Raw genomic sequence first — 21,022 nt, forward strand, 5'->3', positions numbered from 1 at the left:
TTAAGAAAGTGAAAGCATAGTGTAAGTAAATGCCAAGTATTACAGGCATGCAGAAGGATTAGCTCTTGGGAGCTGCTTTTCCACCATAATGCTTTCAATGTCTGGTGATTGTCTTGCCAAGCTGAGGAGACTAAAAGATTGTGGGTCTGGAAATTGGTAGCAGACCACTAGCAGTTTTTTCCCCTGTGTTTTGTAAATGGTAGGGAGCACTTGCTTCGATTACGGTGACAGAAGAACACCAACTCCTATTGTTGTTCAGTTTCTTTTGTGCAAAGAGAAAAGTTCCCCAAAACAATATCTGTGTGGCTTCAGGGGAAAAATCCTAACAAGGAAGCAGTGCTTGAATAGCCATCCCTGTCTTACCTGACAGGCAACAGATAAATCACAGTCAGTAAGAAAAAGAGCATGGGGCCCAAAGCCTCCCCCATGGAGATCAGCTAAAGGGAGTGGAGAGGATCGCTGTATCAATATCAGCTGCCAGCTCTCAGTTTCTTTGATGGTATTTGGAAGCCTTCCTGAAAGTCCCAGCTGTCAGCATCAGGAAATTAATTGATTGAGAAGCTCTGCTTCTGTAAGCTTCTTCCCCTTATGTTTGAAGATAATCATAGAAATGTGAAGCAGAATATGCTATAAAGGCTGACACAAAAATAGTAAACCCAAAGAACTCCAAATACATATTTTCTGAGATACCCACTGATTTTAAGTCAGCCTCGTGATTTTCTGAAACTTGATTCATGACCACACAGAACTGGCCATACTGCTGTCTAGCCCTGCTCTCAACAGTGGCTTTTAGTTACCCTGTTTGGAAAGACCCATTTCTGGGCTTATGAATGTATGTTGTAACTTCAGAGTAACTCCCTCTTTCCATTTGTCTTCCCATCCTTCTGTCATCCTTCCTTCCATCCGTCAGGCAAAGAAGTAAAATTTGCATTTGGGGTTGCCTCAGGAGCCGAGGTTTTATTTCAGTGAGTTCCTGCTTCAAAACCAATCCAGCCAGCAGAGACCAGGGCAGGTGTGGCTGCTCTCCTCCCAGTGCCAAAGGTCCCTTTCATTCTTACTGTCAGACTTCCCGGTTAGGTTGGCTGAGCCCACCACAGGCATGTTGAGCCTCATCCTCTACTGCCTCAAACCTCTGCACAAAATGGCATGGAGGTACCTTTCTTTCTGTAAACCCAAGCATTGTTCTCTCACCACAAGAATGACACAGGCTAAATAGTGGAAGAAATACAATTACTTTTTGAAAAGTTATCAAAGCTTTTTTTGTCGTTGTTTGTTTATTTAAACTAAACAAGACTAGAGGCAGGGACTACTCATTGTTTGCTTACAAAGTAACCGTGCTGACATTCTCTGTAACACTGTACTTAAAAAAAAAAGAAAAAGTGTGCAATACTCTCTGTGAATTATAGTTTTCATTTAAATTAAAAAAAAAAGTATCTGTGTATTTCTGTGAGGCACAGGTTACTTCATGGCTGGAAATGAAGATTTTTCCCGCATTCCTACTTCAATTACTGACAGTCTTTCTGTTTATTTTTGTTGGGGGGAAGCAGATGATTAGAATGACATTCTGCATCCATTCATTTTGAATTCACCGTTCTGGAGCTGACCCTTTAACTTTTGACAATGAGCTCCTTGAGGACCCCAACAGATAAAACTGGCATTTTGGAGCATTCCTGGAAAGACTGGTGATATTTAATTTCTATTCTGATGGTAACTTATCCTGACAAACAGGGTACATAAACTGTAGATTTAAAAAACATGCTTTGTGCAGGAATTTCAATTGCTTGCAAGGTACAGTTTCTGAAATCTGCTCCTGACAGTTTGATTTTTGCTAGTGCTTCCAAAATTAATTGTATACCAACTTAATAAGGTTTGGAGTTGGAACCGAGTTGCATATATGAACCTTATCTGCTAACTTTTGGATCTGTAAATTATGTTAGAAACTTCCATGAGGATGCCATTTCATTAGTTTGACTTTGCTTTCTTTAAACTAGATTTCAGAAACAAGTGAAAATGAGGGAAGCACAGCACCACTGAGCATCTCCAAGAGCTTCAGAATCCCGTATTTTTGTTCCTTCTACCCAAATCATCCCCATGTTTTTAGTTATTTCCTTATGTCCTCTGAGATTTTTTCCCACGAATATGGCTAATTAGCATAAATCAATGCTGGGCCATTTTCTCAGTTACACTCATACAATTATTTCGAAAAAGGGTGGAAAGCTATTCAAATCAAATATAACAATGGTCCCAGGACCCAACTTCTCTTGCTGCAGAAGAATAGATGGATCTGTGCCCCATTTCTCTCAATCCAGTAAATTGGATACCTAGGCAGAGGTCTGATTTTCAAGTCCTTCTGACTAAACTCAATAAGCATTTCGGGACTCTCCACTCTCAGTATCATACAAAACCACACAGTGCAGCACCCAAAACCTTGCACTTCAGAAATATAGATCTATAGATGTCCACTAAAAATTTAAATTCTGCCCTGACTTCCACATCATGGAATCAGGTGTGGTGCAGAGTGTGTCAGACAGAATTTGCCCCAGCGACTACACTCATGGTCCCTACATGTCACAGACCTGTAATGTTGCACATGGCCAGTGGAGACCGTGCTGCTGACCCCAGTGAGGTGAGGATTTCACCCTATGAGAACAGACTTCACTGGATCTGCTATTCTTTAATAAGGTGGGGTTTCCAAATCTGTGAAAAATAAAGCTCTGGATAATAGCTCTATAAAACTGTCAGGGGAGTCAAAGAATAAGTAGCATGAGTAAGGAACCTATTCAGGCTTAAAGCACCTTGAATTACACAAGATACTGATTATAAAATTTGACATTTTCAGTTCATCATTGATCAGAGACAGACATGACGTATGCAATATTTAAAGCTGATAGTAAATGTCAATACTCCTCATTTTGGTTGTATTTCAGCACAAGGGTAGAAGTCATTTGCCCCAGGAAAAAATACAACCAAATAAACAACAGTGTCAGTAAAGACAAGCTATCAAGCAGGTTTTAAGCCAACACTGTATAAAACCTGTATATATCTTGGGCAGCATCATCCCCACACCATTCTGGGAACTGTAGCAGGCCAAAATGTTAATTTCCTCCCTGGAATTCCAAGGATGCAAATCTTCCCTTTCCATCTCAGACATAAGGTATATGCGTTTTGTTTCTTCTTTTAAAATACTCTGTTCATATTTATTTCTTTTGTTACTTCTCAGTTTCTCTCAGTCCTAGTATGAGTGTGAGGTAGGTCTCAAGGCAGTGTCCTGCATCCCACTCAGGAGGAGGCGCAGGAAGAAAAATGTTATAGTGTTGCCAAGTCTGTGCAGTATTTGCTTAGGGAATGAAGATCTGCAGCGCACACAGCCTCCTCCTCTTGCATAGCAAGTGATGTCAAGTGAGACTAAGGACCTCTCTGTATTTGAGCTGATTAAAGTGTTTGTGTGCTTGGAGCTGACCTGTACCTGCCCCATCCTAAGAAGTCAGAAAGCTTATGCCTATTCACATTTTAAAAGACCATTCTTCCAACAGATAAAGGAAATGCATTTCTAAACTGATGACAACCTGTATGTGAGGCATTAGAGAGCCAGCCAGTCTTTCTCAGTTGTATCGCAGGAATCTGGTTATGACCAGATGACTCATTTCAGCTTACATGACAGACTCATTGAACAAAACCCTCTCCTCACTCCCTCTTCTCTTTCCTCCACCTTTAGGTGCCCTCTGGCACTTTACCCTGTGTGCAGTGTTTTGTCTGTTTCGCGGACAGCTTTGGATTTTTTTCATTAGTTTTCCAGCTCAGTGTCTGTCTGTTCTTGTGCTTGGAAGTCCTCTGTAACTGCCATTTCATCCTTGTCTCTTTCTATGCTTTCTGCTGCCCTTTCAGCACTGTACCCATGCCCAGTACCAAAATTGTTGCCTGTGCCTTCCACGGTACCCCTATGATTTCAGATTCTCCCTGTACATGGAAATCCTGGCTCTGGAAACTGCTGTCGCCCCTGTTTTCAGCTTCCCTCTGACACATCCACATCACCCCAATCACGTGTCTCAGTCCCCTGGCCATATTTGTGTCCACACAGTCTTTGTTGGCCACCCTGCTGCCAGGCCGCGCAGCCGGCTCTTGTTCAGCTTGCTGTCCACCAAGACCACGAGGGCCTCTTCCACAGAGCTGCTCTCCAGCCACGCAGTCTTCACCTTATCTGATCATTACCCTAATGTACTCGTGTTCTCACATCTGTTGCATGTAGGTAGACTGCTTCCTCTTCCTCAGTGTACCACTGAACCAGTGTGGCTGCAGATCTTTGTAGGGCTGAGACCTTTGAAAGTAAACTTTTTTTTGCATGCACTAGCACATTACACACAATCTCCTGGTCTAATTATTCATGGTTTTGTTCAAGCTAATGTCCTAACATTAACGCTGCACTAAAAATACTATTCCACTGCTCACATTTAATTTCCTGTTTGGAAAAGAAACTGATTATATTTTTTAAGTACATTTGGGCAATGGCCAAATATTACAAACATAAATGTAAAATGCTAATTGATAAAAACAATTGTTTCCAAAGGGGCAGCTTTTTGTTTCTAATTACTTCTTTCAATTAATTTTTATTGCTGATCCTGTGATCATGTGTAATACAACATCCACCCACGGCAGGACTCCCTCAGACCCTGCTAACGACATTCCTTATGGCCACCCTGTTAATGCCAACGACAACACTGTGTAATGAATATCAACCGACTTAGCTACAGGCCTTTTTACTCCTACTCTTTCCTAACTGCAAATCATTATTTGTGTATAAGCTGCTTTCAGTGATATCTTTGTCCTTGCCCGTCTCTACCACATGCTGCTGCTGGAACATGGGGAGCTGCTAAATCCGAGGAAGAAGTGGGTGAGTGGGAGAGTGCAGACGCTGAGGGGACTGCGGTCCCGTGGATGGGTATTTCTCAGGCAGTTCACAACTAAAATAGCTCAGTCACATGGCTGAGCTTGTTTCTGTGAATGTAGACCACTGACAGAACTATTGAAATAATGGAAACATCATAGTTACAAATAATCTGTGATTGTTGTTCGCAGGTGCTAAGGAGCATCAAGCAGTCACTGTCCTGGGTCAGAAATTGTTTGCAAGGTCCCTAGGAAGGGCCAAGCTGTTGAACTGTGAAGGGAAGGAGTGGTACAGGGAGAATTTCTGGTGGCAAAATGCTGTACAATTATTTCCCATAAATGACTTACGTACTTTATTGGGCAGAATGTCAGCAGCTATGTTTGTAACTGTGATCTGGAGCACCTGGTCAGCTGCCTCCTAGTATGGGTTCCTCTGAACACCCTGATTTTAATACCAAAGTCCACTAGGGGCCTTATTCAATCACTGTAGGTACAGAAAACTGCTCCAAGTCTGCAGATCTTGGTGTGCAATTCTAACTGGGAACCTGACCCCAGCATTTTTCTGCTCACATCTCCTGAAGGGTTCCCTCCCAAGAGGATGCTCTGAGGTGACTGAGCACACCGACAGACAGAGTGTGCCACGCTCTGCCCATTTACACAGCAATCTGCTGGCTTGAGCTCACCCCTGCCTGTTTTCTGCTCAGTTTGATGGGCTTCAGCCTCCCAGCTCCCAAGAGTGCTGTGAGGACAGGGCAATGCAATTGCCGTTCTGGGTGAGGGCACTGTCCTTTCTGCCCACTGCTCTAACACTCAACAAATTATTCGGATTTATATGCAAAATAACTTACCTTTTGCTTTTTACGATCACTCCTCTTATGAGTAATTTTTTTACTTTCATCTTCATACACCAAAACAAAGTCAATTCTTCGTTGCCCATCACTGAAGAACAAGGAGTCAGGCTTATCATCAAAATCCACCTGGAAGGCAGGTAGCACAGGTTAATATGAAGACTTTTACTTGCCAGTTCCTTACTTGCTTCCTGTTATACAGTATTTCAGTGAACAGAGAACTTCAACATATATCAGACTCATATAACAAGAAGCTAAAAAGGACAACAAAAGTAGCATGGAGTAGAACAGAAGAAAAAAATACATCCAGAGGAGTTTGGCAGTTCTCTGCGTAACATAAAATCAACAGAACTTTGACCTAATTTCGTTCTTTAAAAATGGTGTGTTAGCTTTTGGCAGTGGGAGGAGCACTGGGATGCAGCACCATTACCAAATAATGCATCTGTCAAATAATTTGTATGCCATCACAGATACACTGTTAGTTTGTCTACAAGACATGTTGTTGCCTGATGGAAGTCTCAGAATTAGTGCATTCCCATCTGTGCCCTTACCTACCAGAAGTTTAAGCATCTCTGTAATCAGTAAAAAAAAAAAAAAAAAGAAAAAAAAAAGAGCAGTTTTATGTATGCTAATACCCAAACCCATCATTGCCCAAAGAACAAACAACATGGCCAGGCTGGAGATGAGCTCTCAAAATGGACACATTCTATGTGGATTTATTTCTCTTTTTATTTGCAATATCTCAGCAAGGAAAAAACATTATTGTATGCCTCACATCCATCATGTTATAATAGATGCCAAAATCAAAAGGATTAATATATCCATAAGCCATTATCTAGTCCCTGGAGGAAAGTAGGATAGATTGTCATATCCACTAATAACATCTTAATGTGTTGTTTCATGTGTGAAATGATACAGACATTGATGACAGGGGAACCTGAATGCTCAAGTAATGATTTTGTAGTTTCTTAGAGTACTCTGAGGGCACTGTCACATGTAACTAACCCCCCTTTCAGGCAATATATAGCTGTAATGTTATCAGAATCATCATGTTATGCAACGAGCACCAAACTCTCAGGTACTTGGCCAAATCCATCCCTGGTGTTAACGAGGGCAGTGCCACTGAAGTTTATAGGTATCAAATGTTTGAAATGGGACTCAGCATTGCATTAGTGATGGTAAGACCTCCAAAGCTGGCATGACTCCCGTACTGACTGCAGAGGAGCCTTGGCTTCCAGATGGCTGGGCATGCAGGGTGGCCTAAGGCCAGGCAAAATGATCCAGAATAATCTCTTGAACATGCTGTGCCTCTGGGGACATGGAAAAGATTCTCAGATGTCCTACTCCTGGAATTTCCCTGTCAGTGCAGGCCAAACTTCATGAGGGATGCCAGATCCATTTTTGTGAGCTCTGGGATGTCTGGTCCACAGAAAGACACATGGAAATGTGGTTATGGTGTCAGAAACCCCTTAAGTACAGACTGAAATGGCTGTTCTTCAACTGCGATAAAACTGGGAAGAATGACAGTCTACAGTGAGGAGCATCCCTGTTCCAGGGAGCATACAGTGTTTTAGGAACTACATGTGTCAGTGTTTCCAAAACAAAATTTCCCAGGAGTTTCACTCTAAACCTCTCCCTGTAGGCTATTTTTCTACTGTTTATTGGCTGAGTCAAAACAGGCAACCAAGATGTGTCTCCCCATAATTATGACACAATTTCCATCTTTTAAATAAACACAGGGGAGTTTAAACTCACTGTTTTTTATGTTGTATGTACAAAGGCTAGGACCTGCTGCAAAGAGGTCCTGTTAACTCAGTTGCTTCAAACAGTGTGAGCAGATTCTTGGTTAGAACAGTTTTCTCTGAATCCCACCGGTGACTAGAGATTTGTGACAAACCTGACATCAAGCAGCTGCTGACATACACACATGCATATATATATATATATATATATATGCTGACATACAGCCAGTATACACACATATTGCACACCACTTCCACAACCTGTCCTAGGATTCAGAAACTACCTAGGCAGTCACCAAATCAACATACAACTCCATACAGTGTGAATAAAGTTTTAGGGAAAAAAAAAACCCGCTCCAAACTTTCAGATGGCATCACCAAGCCACAGTGACACTGAGTATCTCTATCACCCAAAGCAAGTCACAGATGTGAATTTCTAAATTCTTGAAAGTCAGCGTTGGCAAAGTCCCATCAAGCAATTTGACTTGACCCTGACAAATTTTCCTCTTGTGGAGGACTACCCATGGGTATCAAATGCAGCCCCTGCTGCAACCATTTCCAGTCTCCTTTAAACAACAATCATGATGACTTCACGTTGACTAGATTCCCACTGGGAGGAAAGCATTGGCAACAGCCAACAGCCCCTGTTGGGAGGCAGCCTGAGAGGTGCTGGGGCAGCAGCAGAAGAGGGGGCGTGGGGAGCTGAGCCCAGCCTTGCACAGAGCACTGTCCTGCAGCCCCTGCTCTTCCCTGGGCTGAAATTGCTCTGTGTCACAATGCTGGAGACACAGAGCCCAAACCTTGTGATAATGAGTAACGAGGGCAACTGTGGCCACTGCATAAAGCAGAAGGTTTTTTAATTGGGCTTCTTTGTCTTTTGAATCTTAGAAAAAGCATTATAGTAACTTCTGTTTAACAAGACAGAGTTTAGTTGTGAAATTCAAGCACTCCAAAGTGTACAAGTAGTAATAGCTCTGAGGGTTTTCTCGCTACAGCTTTCAGCTCTTTTTCCTGTATGACCTGTCCACAGGATAGAGAAGAAATGGCAGACAGCAAACATCAGATCAAGTTTTGATCTAACAAGTTTTGATCATAATTTGTGATTGCATAACTTTACTGTCTAAATAATTTTCCTTTAAATGTAGTCTTCTTTAAGCTTATAAAACCAGTATGGTGCAGTGATGCTTAGCTTAACTGGATTGTCACTAACCAGACCTGTTAATCAGTATTCTGACTCATGAATTTACTTGCATACTTGACACATACATGTTACCATATACATACACCTTCCTCTCTCTCTCTCTATATATATATATCAAACTATGCATGTATATTTAATGGAATATAGGGGATAGAGTAATCATTATTGGACTGCATGAATCCAGATACACAGAAGTTTATACTTACAAAGCTAACTTCTTAAACGTAATCTCTACTGCTTTTAAACACAAGGGTATTGTTCAACTGACCTATACATAGATGCTTTATACATCAATAAAATAATAAAGAATTGACTCATTAAGCCTGAATACTTAAGAGATCAAGATTAAGACCCACACAAATCAATCGTAATGTAACATTAAATGTTGCTCAATTAAAAGTAAGACATAAAATACAAAAGGGAATGTAATAGTCAGGGTTCTGATGGCCACATTAACTTAGATGTGTGATGTATCTTGTAATCCCTACTGGATAGTTTGTAATGAAAAATCATATATTATTCAACATAATTACCAGGGGACAAACAGGACTGGAAGCCAAAAAGATGTGCTGTACTCTGAAGTTAATAATTCCTTTGAGACAATATTTGTTTTTTAAAAAATATGTAATATTATTTGACAGTATTATAAATGTTATTATCATACAAATGCACACAAGCTTGTGTGCATAGAAACATAAGTTAATGGGGCTGAAATTCCAATATGTAATTTTTCTTAAGTATTAGCAGCAAATTAGAACCCAAAATAATGAACAGGCCCATTGATACTTCTTTGTTTTGGAAGAAACAAACACAGGGTCTATTTACCGCGCTAATTTTCTTAGCCTCAGGATAATCACATTTTAAGTACTGATGGAGACAATCAGTTGTGTACTCTAATGTTATAATAACACCCTAGTGGACAGCAGGTTAATATTGATTAACATCATTAATAACTAAAAAAAATAATACATTTAGCTGTAAAATACTAATTATATTTAGCACATACACCGCAGTGCTTCTGAACTCTCCAGGTGCTGTACAATCAACCACTTGCCTACCTCTGAGAGACAGGGAACCATTAGCTACTTTATTAACAGAAAGAATCCGAGGGAGAGGAGGGCCTGGCTGTGGATAGCTTTTTGGAACACTCAGGTTACACCTATGTGGGTTAGCCACATTCATGTAGGTGTACCTCTGCGTTTCAGTTCAGAGCAGGGTCAGACCAGGTGAACACCGGTGGTTCTTTGCTCCAAGGAAGAGACTGGAGGCAACAAAAAGCCCAGAAACATGTACAATGCAGACACCACCTCCTCAGCACCAGATGCCTTATTCTACAGACCCACTGCTTGGGGCCTCACTACCCGTGGATGTACAAGCAGCAGGTGGGATCCTGCTGGAACAGGGAAGTTCTGCACTGATGTAATCACACTGAAGGTCTCCGGGCAGCCCTGAGCAGCCCTCTGTCATGCACACTCCCTTGCTTACACCCCTTCTCTTCATCCTCCCTGACACTGGCCCCCTGCGGCAACCTCGGCAAAGAAATATGGAGCTTTCTGTGCTCTTTGCTAACCCAGCACAAGCAGTCGTTGGTAAGCAGCATCTGCTCTCCCAGCCCCCAGGACGGAGTGGCACTTGGAGAAGGGACAGGTGGGACAAGGAGACAGGCTTGCCCCTCCACACTGGGCTGTAAATACTGAAGTAACTCAAGCGACCACACCATGGAACCAACCTCTTGGAACTCAGCCCCTTGTTTCAAAGTTCCTCAGCAGGGAGACTATCATGTGCTCCTCCACACGTATAACCAGGCTTGCCGGTATCTAAGGGGAGTTGCCGTGTCTTACTCTTGAGACCATTCCTGTAGTCATGGCTACATGTGATGCCTGCAGCTGAAGATGAAAGGAGTCTGTGCTAGTGGAAAACTCCCATCAGCAACAGCGATGCTCCATGCCAGGGAAGTGAAAACGGTGGCGTTACAAAGAAACCCGTCTTCACTTTTCCAGGCTTCTCTGGGCATTATAGTGTTAAACATTCAGTGGGGGTAATGGTGGGAAGGGCAGCACGGAGAGAAGCATGAAGAAAAATATGTGCACAGGAATTGCAGTTATTTATTGTTTACTACACACTGAACAAGCACAGTATTGTAAGCCGATTTTTTTTAAATAACAAGAGATTCTGCAGGAATGACTTATCTAACTGTAAGGATAAAAGGAGTGCTTTATTTTGTCTGCATAAGCCTTTGGTGTGACTGTCGATAGCACCAAATGAAATCATTACTGGAGGGATAAACTACTTGTCTGCAATCTCACATAATTTTCAGATACGCTTCAAAACAGCTTCCTGCAGCACACCAGGGAATAAATCAGTACTGGGAAACAGGAGAGCAGAGTGGAGCCTGTATTACATCACCTCTGCTGACAGGCACCTGTAAAAAATCCTCCCACCAGGGCACGGTGACTGTCTTGCAGGTTACACTTCTGTTGTGGGGTTTACGTAGGTGAAAATTTCAGAGTGCCTGTTTAGGGGCAGAGTTATTTCTCTCTACAGGTCTCGGGGAACTTCAAATCAAGTAAATAAAAAGGAAACAAATTATATTAACAGAGTATCATGAAAGATAATTATTTGTAAAATGCTTTGAGATCATCTAAAGAAAATGTTACAGAAATATAAAGTTCTTACTATCACAGCTATATAACAAGATCTTTCATTACTTCATGTTCTGAGTGACCAATACAGACACCTTTCTGACCTTAAGACCAGCACAAGCATTTACTTCTGGAAGATATAAGATATATATACAATACATGACATAACTTCCGTAAGGTAGATCTTTATTTGCATATCACATACTAACGTCAGTCTGTCTCTATAGGGCCATAAAACCCTTGTGCCTCTTGTGACTCATATTTACTAATAACAACAGATGACTGTTTTAGTTCTGTTTTTAGCAACAATGAGATTATTAGCAAGCACTTAATCAGAAGATTTTTTCATACCCTCAACATGCAAAGAAAATTTTCCATGTAACAAAGTGAACTGAGACAAAAGACAAAGCAGAAAAATACAGGGCATCGTTACAGTCATACATTTCTGTCAGCAGAACGTGGTTGGTGACTGGCCAGGCATCGGGATGCCTTGTCCCCTGAGCTAAGTTTGGACCAGACACCCACTTGACTTCCTGTCTGAGCGTCAGGTCGCTGCTGGCTGCAGGAAGAATTCCAGCACTCCTGATCAGAGACAGGCCAAACAGCCCTAATTTTAAAGAAAGGTGAGGACAGTATTCTGCTGAAAACCTGCTTTTCAGCACCTCCCATCTTTCTTGGGATGTAAGAGCTGGGGAATTCACTTTCCTGGATTTCCCTAAAGCTTTCTTGCTGTAGAAATAGTATTTGAGGGGCAGTACATAATGGACAATTTGAAGAAGTTATCCTCCCCTCTGCATATGCTGACTCTCAAAAAAAAAATCTTCCTGTTACATCCAAATTCAAACTATCTACCCACAAAGTAAGTAAGACTGCACAATGAAACATCTGGGAGCTGGAAAAAGCTCAAATTAATGCTGTCTATGCAGTTTAGCCTTCCTTATACATATTGTTTATGATCCATGACTTAATTGACAGCCACATGCCATACTTCTACCCTTCTTGTAGTAGTTATGGAATACTCCTTTTTCTCTTCCTAATTCAGGGTCTTTTTTTGTTACATCTCATCTAAATAGCCTGAATGCTTAAAACAGGGATTTTGTTCTGGTTGTTCCTGTGGCATTCTCCTCATAGAATCTCAATGTTCTGTAAATTTTGAGAAATTTAATTTTATAAGATCCCCCAGAAGAGAAAGTAACAGTATAACCCTCATTTTAGCAGCGACCACATAAGGCCTCTGGAGATCAATACCAAAGACTGTTTCCTAAATCTGGAATTCCAGCTTGAGACGCCAGGACAGTGACATCTTTCCAGAGAGCTCAGCAATTCCCTCTTCAAAAAGCAATCCACTCAGTTTCAGGTCCGTATGTGACTATTTTGAACTAATGCAAACAGGGCCACAGATTTTCCCCTTTGACACTCAAGAAATAAACAAAAGCTGGATATGACTTTGCAAGTCTTGCGCAGAACTCTGTAGCAGAAGCAGGGATAAAATCCAATTATCTAGGACCGAACACAGTTTCTTTAGCTGTAAGAGCCTTTCATTCCTTCCCTGCAACTTCCTGCCACATTTACACCTTGCCGAAGTAGTACAAACAACATCCTCACAGAATTTGGGCTTTTTTGGAGATTAATACCCTACTCATGTGTCAAATGAGGCACAGAGTTCTCACAGCAAACTTAGCATGTGATCCTCTAATTACAGACAGCACCATAAGAAGAACAGGGCCATTTTTATTAGCCAATAACTTACTCAGTCTTGGCTACTCCAGGACGACTTGCAAAATCAAATCAAATTTCCAGAATACTTCCAGCTGCAAAGCATGACCTAAGTTTAGACAAGAGACACAGTATTTGCCCTTTGTTCAATCATTTAAGGTCAGTTTTCCACTTCAGTTTCCATTTCTAGCTACAGTTAGCACTCACCCATGTAACAGCCAGGCTCAGCAGATCTCAATTTTATCTTTCTGGCCTGTTCAACCCACTCTAACTGCCCAGTGGCCAACAAGGCAGACCTGACATGGAAGGGGCAGTGCAGAAAAGATGCTGCTAAAACAGAGCAGAAATTACAACTGCTGCTAAACATGAGTAACCAAAAATAAAAATTGATTCTGACAGTCAATTTTTGACAGTAGAAATAAAAATAAATTCTACCAAGACTGTTTGGAGGAGACTGTTCTAACCACAAGGTATAGGACATTCCAGCTGTTTTGATGCTATTTCATTTCATATAAATACGTAAAAAAATATTTCATTGAACCACAAGGAAAGTCTAAGAAGGATTTTTATAACACGCTAGTCAGGGCACTCAGATGGGAAATAGAAGCTCTTGGTTCCACCTCATGCTCCAAACAATGTTTAAATATTTTTGCAGACACTGAAGCAGCACTAAAGAAAGAACACTCTGCTGCAAAACACTGGGACAGGAGCAGAGGCAGGGAGGCGAGGGTACCCAGCTCCCAGAAGGAAGCTCATTTCCTGGGACTCTGGGTATTTGTTTCCTGCAGTACACCTCCAGGTCTTTTTTCTTCTTGCCACTTCAGTCTCTGATTGGAGCAAGGAATTTCTTGGTATCTCCAAGCTTTCTGTAAAAACGAACCCTGAATTCACAAGTTGGGCAACTAATACCTGTGTATGAATCTATAGGGTATGTGTGTTTCTATGTAGGGTGTGTTCATAATTAATCTTTGTATACACACACAGAAATACTACACATGCATGTACAAAATTATATATAGAAAGGAAGTGTACATGTGTGTATCAGTTTATAGTGAATATATTTTGGTCCCTTTTAATTGAGTCCAGTGCCTGTGTCAAACTGCACTTTCACATCTGAGTCAATGATTTCAGGTACCTTTAGGGAAACAGATACAGCAACTCTGATTCAGTCATGCTGATGAACTGCATGTGCTGCGAATGCAAAGGAATGCTGACCTTCTGGAACAGCAACAACTGACTGTTGCATATCTATACGAGAAAAAATTACAGGTAGTCATAGTTAAAGAAATACCCACCCATTCAGGAGTATGGAGGTTTTGCTGATCCGGCACAGTTCCGTAAGTGGGAATAATCACCTGGTTCAGTTCCAAGACTAAAAATAAACATAAAAAATCAAAACAATTTAGCAATTTGTGTAGTAGGCAGGTTTTTTTTTTAAAAAATTATTAATGGTTTGTGAAAAAGCCACTTTATTGCACTTAATATTTCAGAAACAGAGTGTTTGTGTCTCACACTTCAGTTATAATCAGCAGAGAGCAAAACATAAAATTCACCAGGATAAAAAGTTAATGCTAGGAGAGCATCCTGACCAAGCTACGGTGATGCAAAACATCCCTTTGCTAGTATGTGTTATTTAGTGCTTCAGAAACTCTAGCAGTTGTTACGCCTATTTTCAGTGAATAAGGGTACCAGAACTGGCCCCATCTGCACAAATGACCCTAGCTCGTGCTGATTGTACTTGTCAGGCAATAACAAATAACAGCACCAGAGAATTATTCAGAAATCCTGGAATGGCTGTGATACAGGCAGTGATGCTGTAACATTCCCTCTGTAACAGGAATGATTTTCATATAACCTAAAACCACACCTACAAGTTCAATGTGTATTGAAGTCGCAGTTACTCCTCACCCATTTTCCCAATACTTCTTAATAACCAACAACCTGCAAACTGAATTGGTTTCTTGAAATACACCATAAAATAAAAATGATATCATTATCAAGCACACTGGGAAAACTGGCCACCAGATCAAGCATTGGATAACACACAAATTCATCCTAATGAGGCTGCTGGAAATAAGTTACAGAAGCTCTACAATCACTGCAAGGCATTGGTTTTACTTTCTTAACAAATATTTTGGGGTTTTAAGAATAAGTCAGATATCCTAAGGCTGAAGATAACATCAAGCAGCTGAAGGGAGAACGCTGCTTTCTGCCTATGCATGGCAGGCAGATGGACTCCATGTGTTATTTTTAGACCCTTAAAATAGAGAGGTGTCTTAGCCAAGTCTGCCCTACGCTGAGGAAAGGGTTGTGGATGTTAATGGTAGCTAAATGCCAGTGTTTTCTGGAAAGGATAGCTTCAATTTATCAAAAAATACTGTAATACTATAAGAAAACCCCCAAACCCTAAAATAATCTAATCTATAGTACTCTTAGGATAGCTAAACACTCATTAGACACAATGCCAGGACAAACATAACTGATATGCCTGGTTTTGGTTGGTTTTGGTTTTGCTTTCGTTTGGTTTTTATTTTTTTGCTTAATTTCATTGGTATGTGGCCAAATTCTCAAGAATTTTTAAGAATAATTTTTTTCACTGATGATGCTAATTTATACCAGCTGAAGATAAATCAAAACACTTAGAAACAGAGCACAACAAGAATGGTCTTTCCAAATCAACAGAATTCTCTCATGGCCTCTAAGCAGCTGAATTCTCTGGTTTAAATACTCTTTTCATAGAGTTTGGTAGGCACTTTGTTCCAGATGTTGAGCTGTCAGTTTCCACATCTCTGCTGTGGTGATAGTGTATACTCTAGGGAAGAGCCAAAAGCCAGTCCATTCATTTTTCCATCAACATTGCTTCAGAAACATTTGAGTCCTAACCCAAAAGTTGGCCCAGTTGAATAACCAAAGTCTGTGAACTCTCAAAAACATTAACATCTTTAGAAATGTTTCCCAGAATTTAAAAAAATGAGCAGGAAAATATGGACTACTGCAGCACACAAATGTCACATGGTCAGACCATAATATGAGGACTCAAAAACATGAGCATATCTCAGGAGCTACTGCAAGATCTCTGTATATGTGCATCATTATATTTTAATGGATCCATCTCAGACTAGTGAGACAAGGGTAAATATATATTCCTGATGTCAGTGTAATGGGCATTCCTTAGGGCATTCTTTATTCTCTGCCCGCACACAAATACATTCAGATACAAAGTGCTTCTGAAAACCCACAGAAGAGGAAATATTTCTGCCTACATGTAATGGGCAGAGTGGAGGAGAAATACAAGCATCTTGCATCAAAATACAGATATCTGCTCTGAAGCCTGGTGTGCCATTACACCAAACAAGCAGATGCGGACATAGACATGAAGACTTCTGCCAGCCACCGAACAAGAATTACGAGCCACAGTAATGAGAATCATGAATTAAAATGACCTTTCTGCTAAGTCTCATGATGTGTCACTCATCAGTGCTGCCTAGGAAGAAATCTTTCCAGCCAGAACTGAAGAGAAGGGGGAGACATGGCATTCACACCAGGAAGAATAACTCGAGTTCTCCGTATCCTGATGGATCTGAGGCTGGCCAGCAGTATCCTCTGAAGAAATTTATATATGAGTATAATTTGCTTCTATCTCAGTGTCTGTGGTCAGTATATCTTCCCCATGATATCTATGGTGTGTCACGCATACTTTATTGTTTTAACAATATGTACCGTCTTAACAAATTTTTACTTGAAATACTGCTTAGTACCTGGACCATTGATCCAATGAAAGGACTCATGGAAAAGCGCCACACTTATTTCTTATAGGACATCATCCCAGAACTTCTCTCAAGTTAAATATAGATTTATGTTTGTGTGAAGCCATAAATACAAAATCTTCACACTACCTGAATGTGTACTTCAATAAGATTCGTTCTGGCAGTGGTTTGCAAGGACAGCTGTGCTGATCTGTGCAGTTTTTAGCTGGAAGAGACCATTCCAGTCTCTCAGAAAGACAAGAATGGTACCTGCAAACACTCAGCTTTAGTAGAAAAAGCTGCACCCACACAAAGTGCTGCACCCCCAGGATCACTTCCTTTATTTCTCTCACCTCCCCTCCAGCATTATGGTAAGGTTAGTTTTAAATATGGAGGACAAGGAAGAAAATTGCAGCACAGAAGTTTGGAGCTGGACATTAGGAAACACTTTCTAACCGGTAAAACAGTAGAAGAAACTTCCAGGGAAGGCAGATGAGGTCTTCAATAGCAGAGATTCTTCAGCACTGGTTAATTAAATGTCCTGGAACAATTTAGGGCAAGCTGCACCTGGCATGAACCTTAGGAAGATGGCCTAGATGAGCTTCTGAGGTCCTTTCCAGACCCAGTTTCCTCTGAGTGTAAGCCTGGTCATAGTGTTCTCATAGTTAAGTCCAAAAAAGACCATTGTGCTGAGATTTTATATTAAAATAATAGTTCTGCTTACCTATTTCTTCTTCAGAAGCATTATCACTCTTGTTAATGCTTGGGTCAGAGCACATCAAGTGTAGATGCTTATGTTCTACCACCCAGCCAAGTAAAGCAAAGAAGGTGCAAGGGAACAAAAGAATCTACTGGATTCGTGCCAGCACGCTCTGATTTTAATTGACTGATACATTAAGTTCTATCTTCAAGCAATCCTGGCAACACATGCTTTTGTCAAAACATTTTACCTAATTTCTTGGAATTGTAATCATAATTTTGAGTTCCTGCTCAGTGATACCAGTTGGTCTTTGATCTAGTCCTTACAAAAGATGCTGTTGTAAAAATTGTAAGTACTGAATCTGTGCGTGCTACTTTACAAGAACACCTCAGTTGTCTCTGAACTGCCAGTATATCAGTGGTATTTCCAGATGGCTGGAGACTGTTCTGCAATCCAGGACACTGAACTGCGTTGTCAACATTTCACACCTTACCTCAGATATGCCTATACACAAATACTAAGAAATCTATGTTTATCCCATGCTGCTGCTTTACAACCTGTGTACATCCCACGCTTTGGGCCAGGCCATGGAAAATGAATCCTGCTGTTGATTCTACCAGTCGTTTATTTTATGACCTTTCTCTATGGCTTTGCTTTCTCACAGGTTGGTCAGCATTTCTGACTGGATTGAATAAAGACCCTAAAATTCCTTGAGGGTCAACATAAAAGGCTGTCTTTTCGTTAGTTAATTGATGTTGACAGTGAATGACTTTGTAAGTCCATGATTTTCCCATTGAATTTTAAAGGCTTTCATGAACATTACTACTAGCAATCTCTGTCTATTGCTATGGCAGAGGTGAGATGCTATGGCACACTGATAGGCATGGAAGCTGCTCTCCCTTTGAAATAAATATAATTAAACCTTTCTTTGGAGTCTGAATTAATAGAAGCTTCCCAAAGCACAGGCAGCAGTTTTGAGACTGTAAATTAAAGAGCACTGAGAATGGACAAAAAGCAGTACCCAGAAGTGAAAAGAAACATGCTGTCCAAAAAACCATTAATGACAAGAAAACCACAAAGATATTGGATAAGATGATGTTTGAAAAGACCACTGGGCTTCACTCTATAAGCAAGGACATTGCCAAACTTGCCTGAAGTTGCCAAACTTTCCGTGCCAAAGCAATTCTTGGCTATTATTGATTTCATCTAATGGAAATAATCAAAGGTGAAAAAGGTCAGCAGCACTCTTTAAGCCTGTGTATCACCTACATAAGCCAAATTAATAAGCACAGAATTATTCTGAGAAGTCAAAAAGGTTTTACACCACCAAACTTATAGTATCTGGTACTTCACTTCCCTCAACAAACCTGTGAGACATTGCAAAGGACAAGATCTCAACCCTGGCACTCAACGTGGCACCTCATGAGTAATCCTGAATGTAAAGCCAGGAAGCTATGTCTGCAATCCCCAGGCATTGCTGCTTTGCTGTAGACTTTTACTTTTTTTTGCATGTTACCTTTTACTTCTCTCAGAGTATTTTGTAAGAGTACTGACTGTCTGCCACAGAAGTTTTAAAAAATCCCAAATCCTGTTGTAATAGTGGGAAAAATAAATTAATATAATATTGTGCTCTTCTAAGTACAAAACTTACGGGTCCAAGAATATCTGCTCAGGCCCTCAGTGGGATTCGGCTGCTGCACAGAGTACCTCCTCCATAAGCAGGGACATTTATGGTTACAGAAAACGAGCTGTTGCAAAGCTAGACCGCAGAGCTGGGGCATATCAACTTATCTGCATTACCTGGCTGCACGCACAGGCTGTCCCTCAGGAAATGCAGGTGGAAGGCATGGGAGGAAAGAGTAGCAGGCATTTACCAAAGGAGAACACTGAATAGGTGGCGTGCTTCAAACCCACACTCTAGCTTAGCTCACAGCACTGCCCGCACGTAGCCGTGCCTTAGACAACAACAGTCACTGCACACAGAAATGTAAAAACAGAAGTACATAATTAGACACACTTAGGTTTTTTAGACCTCAGATAGATTGCAAGGAAAATTAATACAATAACAAAATACCTAACTGACTGGAAAACACCAGGAAATATTTATATGCAATTGTTATCTAAAGAGACACATTTCCTAAAGTATTTGTTTGACAGCCTCGTCACTGCATTAGAACAGAAAAAATAGTCATTAGTAATGTCTGTCTGTTCTAATGAAAATCAGATGAAAAGCACATATCAGGTTTGTCACTGTGAGGCTCAGAGACCTGGATGGAACCACTTTGTTCCCATCTGCTGGGATAAACGAGAAGATCCAAAGATGGTGGGCTTTGCCCAGATACTGCTTTCTAAGCAGAGCTGATCCTGCTCACACGGCTCCTCAGAAAACAGACCAACATTGTGGTTGTATCTCCCCACCTTGGCAGGCTGCAGTCGTGCTAGCAGAAGATCAGTTTCATGATATCTCCATGCACAGCACCCAAGAGGGAACAAAGCAGAAAGCCCCACCGCACAGGTACTGTCTCAGAAGTCATGAGAAGGCATGAGGTAAAATAATTACAAATTTATGCCATGTTTTTTTAAATGCCCCAGAAGATGCAAAAGGCAGAGAACTGACAATATGAGGGAGTTTCCCTACTGAGCAAAGATTTTGTTTTTCCAAATCTTAACACTTACCCAGAAAGTGAAGACATTGTTATAAACATGACTTGGAGCTCTGGGGCTATGAACAAAGAAAACTTTGAATATATGCTATTCAGACTAGACAATTGCTTTCCTTCCTGTTAATGTATATCAGATTTTATATATCAATATATTAATTAAATATTAAAATTAAAAGCTTATCAGATCAGAACCTGTCTTAAGGGCTGATCATAGAATAAATTTTTTTTCAGTTCAATGTCAACAATTCAAGCCATATGTAATACTTGATGAAATCTGAAGTGAAGTAAAACCATTGCAAAAAAAGTCGAATTTTCCTGGAAACAAAAACTGTTGGACTGCTATACTGCCTTTTGACAGCCATAATCTCTTGCTGGTGCAGAATATTTCTTTATTGTAGTTCATTTCATATGTTCAGTTCTTTGTATAGGAATACTCTCAGAGTTAAGAACCTAGGAGTTGAAAAAGCAAGAATATGTATTTTCCTTTGTAAATACATAAATCAAAGAAAGAAAGATACAATGAGATCCATAGCTCCAAACCAAAATTAATCAAGGCCTTGAAGTTCAATGTGCTAGAAGAATTACTTTTAAATGTAAAATATTCTTGATAGCCCTGATCCTTATATATCAAAGCACATATATTTTGTTTAATCACCTAAATAATTTTAATAATTTTAAACAAAAAAACCCCCATCAAATCTCCTTAGCTAGGATGATATGTTAATCTAATTTATTTCACTTTGCAGACTAAATGAATAAACACAAAGAGTTAAGAAAAGAATGTTTTAGGTTATCCTTCCAAAATGTACCTCCGATCTTTTCACCTCACTCCTTGCTAGCTGGAGACATTGTCATCATCGAGACCATTTTGATGGTTAAAGGT

At 40.5% G+C, this 21,022-nt stretch overlaps 1 protein-coding gene across 1 annotated transcript in view; it reads right to left on the reverse strand.

Moving 5' to 3' along the window:
- The window catches only part of ANO6 (anoctamin 6), a 79,024-nt gene that overhangs the window by 35,793 nt on the left and 22,209 nt on the right, over positions 1–21,022 (reverse strand). Inside the window, exons 2-3 of the mRNA XM_056341541.1 lie at positions 14,326–14,402; positions 5,730–5,858 (exon numbers count right to left, since the gene is read on the reverse strand). Coding sequence (XP_056197516.1) covers positions 5,730–5,858; positions 14,326–14,402 — 206 coding nt within the window. The remainder of the gene's footprint in view (positions 1–5,729; positions 5,859–14,325; positions 14,403–21,022) is intronic.

The sequence above is a fragment of the Falco biarmicus genome, chromosome 5, assembly GCF_023638135.1.
Source record: "Falco biarmicus isolate bFalBia1 chromosome 5, bFalBia1.pri, whole genome shotgun sequence".
Classification (NCBI taxonomy): domain Eukaryota; kingdom Metazoa; phylum Chordata; class Aves; order Falconiformes; family Falconidae; genus Falco; species Falco biarmicus.